Genomic DNA, 10,495 nt, shown 5'->3' with positions numbered 1-10,495 from the left:
TGTTTTCAGAACTTTGCCACTGTTGTCACTCTATGCAATCAAGCGTGTGGTTTATGATGAGAACTTGATCGAAATCTGGTTACTGATGGCCATCATGACTTAAGCAATTTCTAATCTCTTATGGTTGATAAGAATTTGAAGTCAGAGTGGTCAATGGTTTATGAAGATATAATTCCTAATGTTGTTTCTATTCCTTTGTTGGAGATCTTTGATGTGTTTGCTCTTCTTTTCAAAACTGGTTATTGATGCTTGACCAAAGATGGTTTTTGGATGCCACAGACAAATTCATGGGTGGCAATTTTTGGATTGCCAGTTTATGGCAATAGGTAAATTAGATATGCTGTTATTGCTGATATTGTCAGAATCTGCATCTTTTGCACTCCTTTGATTGCTTACTGCTTAGTGATGACAAACAACAAGAAAAAGCAGTATGGCTTTCAGATTCTTAGAGGTTGTCTCAATTTTGGGAACAAAGAGAAAGGAACAAGATCAAGGGCTCCACTCTTCAAGCTTCTTGTGGAGAGGGCACAGGCCAAGGATTCACTTGCATGGAAAACCACCCTTGGGATTGGCAAAAGCAAGACATGGTCTTTTGACACTTTTGGAACATCTACTGGTACACAATGACATTTTTTTATGCTTTTATTCTTTTAATATGATGCACTTGGAGATGCAGAAGACATTAGGTACATCACAAGTATTTGACTTGTTGATGCTTGTCACTTGATTCTTAGGAAGGACAACTCTTTTGGGACTGTAAGCTCACAACACATCTTTTCTGGGGATCTAATATACTTGGGATTCCATTTTCCTGAATGCATGAATGTAATTAACCTAAGTGCATAATAGAGCAGGGCAAGAAGAGCTCTTGCTTAGGGACCAAGGATGATTTTGAGAATACAAACATGAAAATTTATGCTGAATTGAGTTTGAAATTGACCACAGGGCATATGGATTAACCGCGACTGCAAGATCTGATTAAAAATGATGCTACAAACTGTTATTCACTTCATCTTATTCAGGTGCTTACTAAATGAAGAAAAATATTATTTTGACATACTGCTTATCGACAAATTTCTTTGACTTATTGTGCAAATCATAGACATTTGCGCCTAAACAACACAAATATCTTAATCAAAGAAGCAATCTGGTTAGGAAATTTCTTGCTCATGTATCATGCTCAACTTTGACAAACATTCATAGTTGGACTTTATTCTTAGTAGAAGTATATGTTAAAGGAAATTTATATATATATATATATATATATATATATATAAAGAAGAGTCCATTGACTTTTATGTCTGATTGAGATAGCAGGAATTTAGCTGTTCTTGTGCCTTCACTACCTAGGTAGCTCATGGCTGACTTTTTTCATTGTTTCCATGTGAATAACTAACCATAAATTTATTGCTGAATATGAATTATTGGTACAAAATGCTTGAGTCCAAGTTAATGGTGGGAAACTCATCTAGCTCTTATAAGTTCATTCAAACCTTAAAACTTAAAGGTCAAGTCTGAATAAGTTTTAGGAAATTTAAGAAGAAAAATAAAGAAGAATCCATTGACTATTTCACATGTTTGACAAACTTGATCAGATGTCATTGTTTCATCACTGTTTAGGTAGATCAAGGCTGACTTTTTCACTGTCACGAGCAAGCCAAATGCGATGACCAAGTGTGAACCATCAGACCAAAATGCTAACTTGATAGTCAGACTCATCAAGTCGTTATAAGTTCTTCATAAGTTCTTCATTCAAGTTTAAAAAGTCCAATCCAATGTTGATTTTACTTTTTGAATCGCTCATCATGTTCAATACTAGATCGATCCTGATAGTACTAGTCACCAGCTGAGTCTTTGTTATTGAATGCTATTTGTGTTTATTCCCTCTGCATTGAATTGTTTGATATCTTGCAATTATTGATGCAGCTTTAGGTTCTTGAATGCTTCTTGTGCTTGATAATACCTGCGAATCTGCTGCTTTCTTGAAATAAGAAACACCATACACGGAGATTGAAATCCTATGGAGTATTTGGAATGAAAAGGAAGCAACTTATTGATTTCTTGCACTCTGTTATTGAATGCTAGTTGTACTTGATTCCCTTGTTCATTGAATTGTTTGATATCTGGCTAAGTTATTGATGCATTTTTCGGTTCTTCGAATGCTATTTGTGCTTGACAACACCTGTGAATCTGCTGCTTACTTGAAATAAGAACACCATACACACACAGATTCAAATATTTGGAGTGTTCTGGAATGAAAAGGAAGCTACTCTTATTGCAGCGTAAAATGGCATTATGGCCTTACACAGCACATTGACAACTTCAAAGACAAGAACTTCGACTTCTGCTAAAAAGCAGCCCTCACATCAATTGAAACAAGAAGAACAACTCATGAAGAAAGCTCCTCCCTTATCAATCTTAGATAAGCAAACAAACAGAACAAAATGGCAATGATGCTTCCTCCTCGAAGCTACTTTGCGCCATTAACCGCAGCTTCTCCGTCTACCGCCAGAGGAACAGACTCGGCCTGAAAATACAGATTGAAACGGTGCAAACATCGGTCAGATGACTATGCAATGAGCTTCTCAAGTAAATGGAGTAAGCCAGGTGTGTTGTTTTTACCAAATCGCGATATTTGAGGGCATAGAACATCTCAAGGTAGCGGCGAGTCTCACGCCTATCGAGGTTGGAGACATACTTCCAGAAACCATAAACTCCAGACAGTGTCATCAGCCTCTCTGAATAGAGCTTCCAGGTATACCTAAGTGTTTGGTTTGAAGGCAGAGGTTAGATAACTGTTGCCTTGGTAACAAAAAATATTACTCAGAGGAAGAGATCTTACTTCTCTTCAATTCTCTTCAGGCCTCCCTGTGAGATTTTGTCCCAGCAGGTTGGGTCTTCCTTGCACTTCTCAAAGAAATTTACAATGATTTCAGCAGCCTTGTCACCCTGGTAAGGATCAATGTGGAAGCCAGAAACTCCATCGACGATGATTTCACCGGGTCCTCCATGAACAGTTGCAAAGGTGGGCAGCCCACAGGTCATGGACTCGACAACAGTGAGTCCAAAGGCTTCATAGAAGGCAGGCTAAAGAACAGCAAAGCGAGACAAGTTAGTGAAACTTTGGCTCGGAAGATAATTCAGATTTCAAATGTTAATATCATGTCTTTTCTTTTTCTACAAAGAAGGGTGGCAAGTACTTGGACGAAAGCTCCTTTTGTGTCGGCAATGTATCGGTAGAGCTCGCCGTTGCGAACCCTGTTCATCTGGGCAGAGATCCATCGAATATGCCCATGCAGGTTGTACTTCTCAATGAAACTGTACATCTTCTTGAATTCTGCTTGTTCCTCGAGATCCTTTGATTCTTTGCCGTGGTCTCCACACACCACCACAAGGTTCACCAACTCCTTCAAGCGTTCATTTCGGCCATAGAATTCGACCAGACCTGTTAAGTTCTTTACTCGGTCCAGCCTTGCCATGGAGAATATGATGGGTTTCTTGGTGTCATTCAGCACACCCCTGTGGACGCTCGAGTCAGTCACTGCATCAGCCAAGAAGAACAGTAAATTCAGTTGAGAGAACAGGTGATTACTTGTGCTCAGTGTTATCTTCAGGATTGAAGAGCAGCTCCTCAATCTCTCGGTGGAGGGAAGTGAGTCTCTTGTGCTTCTCTGTGTATGGGAAGTAGATGGACAAATCAGCTCCGGGAGAGACAATGTTGAACTTTGGGTCGAAGACATCAATTCCATGAACAACTCGATAGAGCCCGGGAAGAGTAAAAGCAGTGTGAGACTCATACTGCCCCACGGTATCCTTGCTGAAATCATACAGGATACAGAGAAATTTCTATCAGATTCCAATAGTCATTTTAGTACTCTACAAAGAAACAAAGGACTTGAATTTTTAGCAGAAAGTTCTTTATCGCGATTGGTACCTTCCAGCAATTTCTTGGAAGGTGCTAGTGATGATAAAGTCAGCATGATTCATTGCGACCAAATCAGCCGTGAATTGGCAAGAGAAATGATACTGATTCTCAAACTTCTTCCAGTAAATATCTGAATTAGGGTACTTGGTTTTCTCCAGAGCATGAGCAATGGTGCACTGCATGTGAAAGAAACAATGCATGAAACTTCTGCCAAGTCTAACGAGCAGGCAAGGCAGTCAAACGAAAAAAATCGAACCTGGGTGACGCCTAATTTATGTGCCAGCAATGTTGATACTAGATTTCCGTCACTGTAGTTTCCGATGATTAGATCAGGGGTGGCTTGCAGTTCTCCTGCCAGCTCATTTGCAACATCCTACCAGCAAAAAGACCTCGATAAACCCTCGCAAACATGTGTAGCACAACAGATCCATACAAAAGCCATTAAGATATGCAAAACAAAGATAACATGATTAAGGTTTACCTCAGTGTACGTCTCGAGGTAAGGCCATACTTCAAAACGGGAGATCCATTTGCGGATAATTCCATTCTCTGTTCTAAATGGAACTCGAAGAATGTGAGTGTGCTCAGTTCCGAGGACCTTCTCAAGTCTCTGTCCACATGTGGTGCCTACTGCATCAGGAAGCAACCTGGAAACCTGTATTACCCCAATAATGTCATATCAGACAGGCTATATCGACCATAATGCAAGGTCTTCTAAGGACTGGAGAAGATTAAATAGCATAGGAAAGTGCTTATTTTGTCTCGTTCCAATCTTACAATAAGAATTCGAGGTGTGATGTCTAGCCCTTGACGCTTGATCCTCAAGAGCATCTCATTCTCCAAGGCACGGACTTGATCCAAAATATAAACAACCTGCAAAACAGTGCCCTTGTGAGAAGCAAATGTAATTTGATGAACGTCTACACCTTTTAGGATTTAGTCATACCTGACCACCGGTGTCTGGATACCCCAAGACATTAGCTTGGGCAAAGTAGCCGTGTGGAGAAAGGATCACGACATTAAACATCATAGGAATTATCCCCAGGAAGTTCTCCAAGGTACAAGGATCAGGTGCCTCGAGAAGATCCAGTAGCAGGTGAATGTTCTCGTACACACGTTGAGCCGTGTCACCCCAACCCTTTTCCAAGCCAAGCTCTTGGAATCTAAAACCAGACAGATAATATAAAGTGATCAAACACAACATCTCAAAACACCTTTGCATCACAGGGAGAACTTTTACTATATATTTTTCGGTTTCATAAATAGCCAGAGAAAATTGGACAAGGCAAAAAGAAACATATTGCCAGTTACCTGTGGTTGAATTCTGAGTACGGGGTGTCAGATGCGATACTCAATAGATGCTGCTCAGCCTTCCTTAATGCAGCTTGGAGAGCACTAAGGCTTTGTATTCTATCATTTAGCATCATCGACTGCATGCATGGCAGATTTGAATAACTATATCTATAATTCAAACAATCTAATAACATGATCCAGCAGCAAGGAATACTAGATTCTCACATGAAGGTAGCTATATATCTATATTCAAGCATGAGCTTTATGTTTATGGACCACTTTCTTATTGGAAAGATACTTTGTAATTTCCATTAGATGCTTGAATAGCTTTTCCTGAGTTCTACATTTGACATTTATACATTCAAGGGCAGATCTTCAATAATGCTAAAACCGAAATCATAATTACTTGAGAAAAATGCAAGATAAATATATGTGCGATATGGATCTAGAGAAGAAATTAGTACCATGCCCTTGTAGTTGTGCTTCCGGAGGAAATTAAGCAAGGGGTACATGCTTTCTTTGTCATGGAACAACTTCGAGGAAAGGTGTCGGTTCAAGAACTGCACTCCATTTCCGATGGATTTTGATAGTGAGGGCCGAGGAAATGAAGCATTGAAGGGCTCAAAATCCAACTCCAAAACAAAGTTATTATTTTGTGTGCTGAAAGAGGACATGAAAAATAAAAGAAGATGATCAACACACTATAAATATAAAAGGAAAAGGAAATTTATTTCTTGATCTTTCATCACCTACCTTTCATCAACAAGTTCTTCCTTGAACTGCAGGTACTCTGGCACAGTCAATTCTTCCACCGCGAGCTCACTGATGTTTACCCGCACATATTCCCAGACTCCAGGCCGCGGACGAATAGCTAAGGCGACCCGAGGAGGAATGACTATGGCTTCCTGCATCCAAGGCAATGTGATGTTATCAAAATGTCAACCATCTGAATTTTGATGGAAAGAAGAAGGCACTCTCTAAACTCATACCTGTGCTGCTTTGATGACATCCTCGAAAGCCCCATCCTTCAGCTTCTCCTTATCTGCTTCAGAAAACACAGCTGCGTATTCAGCCAGCAACTGATGAGGTTGCAGCATCCCCTTCCCCTGCTGAATAAACCTGCCATGTGTTGACTAAATCAGACACGAAGAAGATCCACCACCATGGATCTAGATCTATGTATAAATGTATGGAAGGAGATCTGGCTATCCTTTATGTTTACAAGCCATGGAACGGGCATGAATCAAGCAGATCAATGACCAATGAGTTCAGATTCTTGCAGCAATTTAAGCCAAGCAAGTATGCATGAATCCAATACCCATCAGAAAGGACTGACGATATATTGATCTGAGATGTCTGCAAACCTTGAGAAAAGAGCCACGAGTTCATTTGGGTGGGAAGAAAGGGAATCGCCAATGCGCTCCCGGAAACTGTGGGCGCGGGTCAAGGTGCGTTGAGACATTGCTTCCCCTGCGCTCCTTCAAGCTTCAAACAGCCTACACTGCAACGCAACCGTGAGAAGTCAACGAGATAGTGTTGTCGGAAAACAGTGCACCAGATCTAGTACAGAGTTATCTGAGACCCATAGAGATAATGGAAGATCTAAGAAAGATCACAAGGAGATCCTCCAAAATGCAATACAAATCATAGATTTCATAGCTGATGACGCAGGAAAGACGAGCCACATCTACTACAAAGAGGAATAATAATAAACCATTTGCAGGAAGCTGCAATTAATTAGAGAGAAAGAGAAGAAGAATCTAAAAGCATATTTCAAAAATCAATGATAGAGTGAATTAATCTTTACTTAAAATCGTCTTTATATCCTTTTTCTGTGACATCGATGATACCGACAATAATAAGGAAACACTTTCGAACGGACAGCAGAGAAAGGAAAGCGGCGAGAGAGAGAAGCCATGGTTTCTCTTCAGATCTGAGACGTGTTATAACGCATTGACAGAGAGAAAGGAAGACTTTCGGGCTTTCGTATCAGCTTCTTTGCGTGGCTTCTCTGAGGTTTTCTTAGGAGATTTCGTTACTTAACGTGAAAAGACAGGGGAAAACGGCAGAATGCACCATTTGTCTCTCGACGCATCCCAGAAAGACTCCTGTAAACCTACGGGTAATGTAGCAAGAAAAAAAAAAGACTATTTAGCGAGATTTCTTCGTTATTTTGTAGTAGCAACGTTGATCTCCCTCTTACTTTTCCTGCTGAGAGTTGGAAGAATGCAAGAACAAGAACTCTCGTTGTTGTGGGTTTTGCCTACTAATCTTAGTATTACCAACAAAACTTGGTCTTCGGTCCCGTCCTATCATGACTACCAACCGCTCCTTCCCACACAAGCGAGCTCAGTGGGAAATTTTTGCCAGAATCTTGGCCAAAGGCAGCACTTTGGGCAAGAAAAACCCTGCAGCAACTCTGCTGCAAACTTCAACGCGAACAGATCTGTTCTCCCGAGGTGCAAGAAGAGAGCTTTACCTTCCAAAACAGAGCCAAATGAGCTCCGAAGCTTGAAAGAGAGGCAGGGTAAAAAAAGATAAAAGGGAGGAGGGAAAAGAAAAAGAAGAACACCTACACGCAACAGAAGAGAAATCAAGAAAACGGAGTGAACGGAGTCGGGATGGATTGGTGAGGATGGCTGCCCCCTCCACCCCATTTTATACGCCCAAAAAGGTCCCACCTTTGGCTTTCTTTAACCGAAGAAAATGGGTGGGGGGGGTGAAATGTCACCTCGCCCTCCTCGGTTTCTGCACAAAAACCACTCTCCAGTAGTGGGCTGTTCCGGTGAAGCCAAAAAATACCGCCTTTCTATCACAATCCAGTACCTGCAGCGTGTTCTGTTCTTGAGAAACAGAGCAAAATCGTAGCTTTCTTGTAAACAAGATCTCGAGGAAACAAACAAACAAGATGAAGAGAACGTGACTGGCGATTTGTTCCATGCCGTCTTCACAGGCGACTTCAACCCTCCTTTTCCTCGTTGAAAGGAGTAGAATTATGTTCCATCTCACATGGAACATCCAAATGTTTCCATCGGTGTATACCTACCGCACCAAAGCTCCCCCAACTGTGACGGCGGGCGACGGCCAACGTTTCCTCGAGACCCCGGGTCCGAATCCCGACCTTCGGATACGACCCGATAATATTACCTTCTTCACGCTTCACCATGTCATGAGATGTCGCCCGATGCGAATCCGACCCGGATCCGATTTCAATGCCCACCGCCCCGGCCGAGCGTGTCCGTGCGGTCAATTCCGGGCAAACGGGCCTCGAGTTTTTGACCCGCGCGCTGAGCTGGCTCCAACTAGGGAAACCGGTGGACCCTGGTTTTCCGAGGGCATAGGGTCGAAACCATTGGCGGATCCAAGCGGGGCCCAGTTACCCTCGAGTATACCTTGGGACACGTTGTTTTTGACCTTTTTTCCCGCATTTAGTTTCGATTAGGAGGTAGTGGATAAAGGCTGGGGCCCAGCAGACGATGTAATGGGTCGGGTCGAATCGGATCGAAACATTCTTGACCCGATCCTGAAATCGAGTCGAATAATTGAGTCGGAAATGGAGTTTCCGATCGGGTTGGAATTTGATGGTCATTGAATTTGATGGGACCCACGTCCGACTTAATTGTCCGGATAAGCTTGGATTGGGTTTGCCTGCCACCTTGCTGAGAGTAGATAGAAACTTGCGTTAGGCGTGACAAGTGATTTCATGGAGAAGGTGAATGATGTCACGCCAAAGCTTCATAATAATACAGCATTATGTACTAACAAAGAAAGTGATGTTTTGATTAAGAAACAGCGAAATTATTATGTGATGATGATTTCATTGTGCATGCCTAATGTGGTGTAGCAACAAACACTGTTCCTGCAACACATTGATGTGATGGTATTTGGATGATTTTAGTGTTTTGATCTTATCCCTCTCCCCCTCCCCCCTCTCCCCTCTCCACCAACAACAATAAGGACAAGAACATGGCAGTGTAATAAAGATGGGCATTTCTTTTCCTTTCTCTTTCTGTGAAGCCGAGCAACAGGAGAACAGCACGGCAATAAAAGGAGAGGGGGGGGGGGGACAAGAGTGAATTATGTGCCCGTGAACACGTTGTCATGATGCACCCTCGCTGACATCCCTTCGCAAGGGAAGAGGACCGAACTCTCGGGACGTCAAATACTTTTCAGGTGACGTCCTAGGAAATAAAAGAAGAAGAAGAAGAAAATATAAATTAATATTGGAGTCAAAATTGAGCATAAATTGAAATATATTCAATCAAACCTGCAATCAAAAAACAATAAATTAATTGATTGTGCATCGTGTTAATATACTTAACGCGTAACTTCGACTCCCCAAGCATGAGATGAAGGGACAGCGACTCCCCCACCAGATGGGCCCCACGGCGTGGGCGCCGGATCTGGATCGCGCGCAAGGAGGGGGGGCCCTCCGTCGTTGCTGGAATTGCACGTAAAGGCCTTGCAATCATGTAAAGAGCGGCTTTGGGGTTCGTCGGGTGGAGCGGCAACCTCGCCGTGACCAACGCTGGATGGAAAGACCGGTGCTGTATCTTATTCATGCATATTATATCCCATCGGGATAAGGTGGGCATGCAAACTTCTCGATGACTCGTCATGAGATCTTATCTTCCCGCAATACACGTACGTTATGTCGCACAGAGAGACATGCATGCAAAGCTTCCAAGGAAAACGATGGCTTAACCGTGCATGGAAGCATCCACTGCTCGTTCCCTCTCCACGTGAAGCTTCAACCCTGGTCCAGGATCCGATACAAGGTCACATGCTGCAGTGGAGGGACTGCGACCTCTCTCTCCCTCTCTCCGCCTTTGCTTCCTTCTCTCTCCTTCGTCCCCCACGCCATTAGCTGGTGCTTAGGTTTCCGAAGAGCCCTCACCAAAAGCTGAATTAAGTGCATTGTTAGTGCTGTCAACAGTAGGTGTCGATTGCTTCGAGGACTGCAATTATACGCTGCGTTTGTGTGCAGAAGAAGAAGAAAGAAAGAATGATCACCAGACGGTATTTAAGAGTACAGCCTTTCGATCTGTGGTTGAAGAAGTGGCTTGAATGAGATTCAATTGCTTGCTGGTGATCCTGGGAACAAGATCGATCGACACACCATGATGTAGCCAGCACAAGTCCATGGCTGCTATCATCCCTGACCAAAATTGTAGCTTTCCAAACCACCATGATGTCTCAATGGAGACAAAAAAGACTAGTGATTCTGCTCGTTCAATTCACCAAAAAAGAAAAAAACAATTTCGAACAACAAAGGCA

The 10,495-nt window shown here is 42.5% G+C and overlaps 1 protein-coding gene across 5 annotated transcripts; it reads right to left on the bottom strand.

Moving 5' to 3' along the window:
- Positions 1 to 2,255: 2,255 nt before the first annotated feature.
- LOC135651688 (sucrose synthase 2-like) lies at positions 2,256 to 7,943 on the bottom strand. Of its 5 annotated transcripts, none has more exons than XM_065171997.1 (16): positions 7,795 to 7,943; positions 6,583 to 6,719; positions 6,208 to 6,337; positions 5,972 to 6,123; positions 5,683 to 5,878; positions 5,237 to 5,355; positions 4,872 to 5,088; positions 4,703 to 4,798; positions 4,407 to 4,580; positions 4,182 to 4,298; positions 3,935 to 4,101; positions 3,593 to 3,817; positions 3,201 to 3,519; positions 2,843 to 3,087; positions 2,623 to 2,761; positions 2,256 to 2,527 (listed from the first exon to the last, which is right to left on the bottom strand). In XM_065171997.1, the coding sequence occupies exons 2-16, from the start codon at positions 6,678 to 6,680 to the stop codon at positions 2,471 to 2,473; spliced, it is 2,451 nt and encodes an 816-aa protein (XP_065028069.1). In that variant the 5' UTR covers positions 6,681 to 6,719; positions 7,795 to 7,943; the 3' UTR covers positions 2,256 to 2,470. The 5 variants fall into 5 exon arrangements, with proteins under 5 accessions (XP_065028069.1, XP_065028070.1, XP_065028071.1 ...); XM_065171998.1 differs by having other exon boundaries at positions 7,698 to 7,839; XM_065171999.1 differs by having other exon boundaries at positions 6,583 to 6,714; positions 7,698 to 7,837.
- Positions 7,944 to 10,495: the final 2,552 nt, after the last annotated feature.

This window comes from Musa acuminata, chromosome BXJ3-10 (genome assembly GCF_036884655.1).
Source record: "Musa acuminata AAA Group cultivar baxijiao chromosome BXJ3-10, Cavendish_Baxijiao_AAA, whole genome shotgun sequence".
In the NCBI taxonomy this organism is placed as follows: domain Eukaryota; kingdom Viridiplantae; phylum Streptophyta; class Magnoliopsida; order Zingiberales; family Musaceae; genus Musa; species Musa acuminata.
Note: the sequence above shows the minus strand (reverse complement) of the source record. Positions and strands in the feature narration are given on the sequence as shown.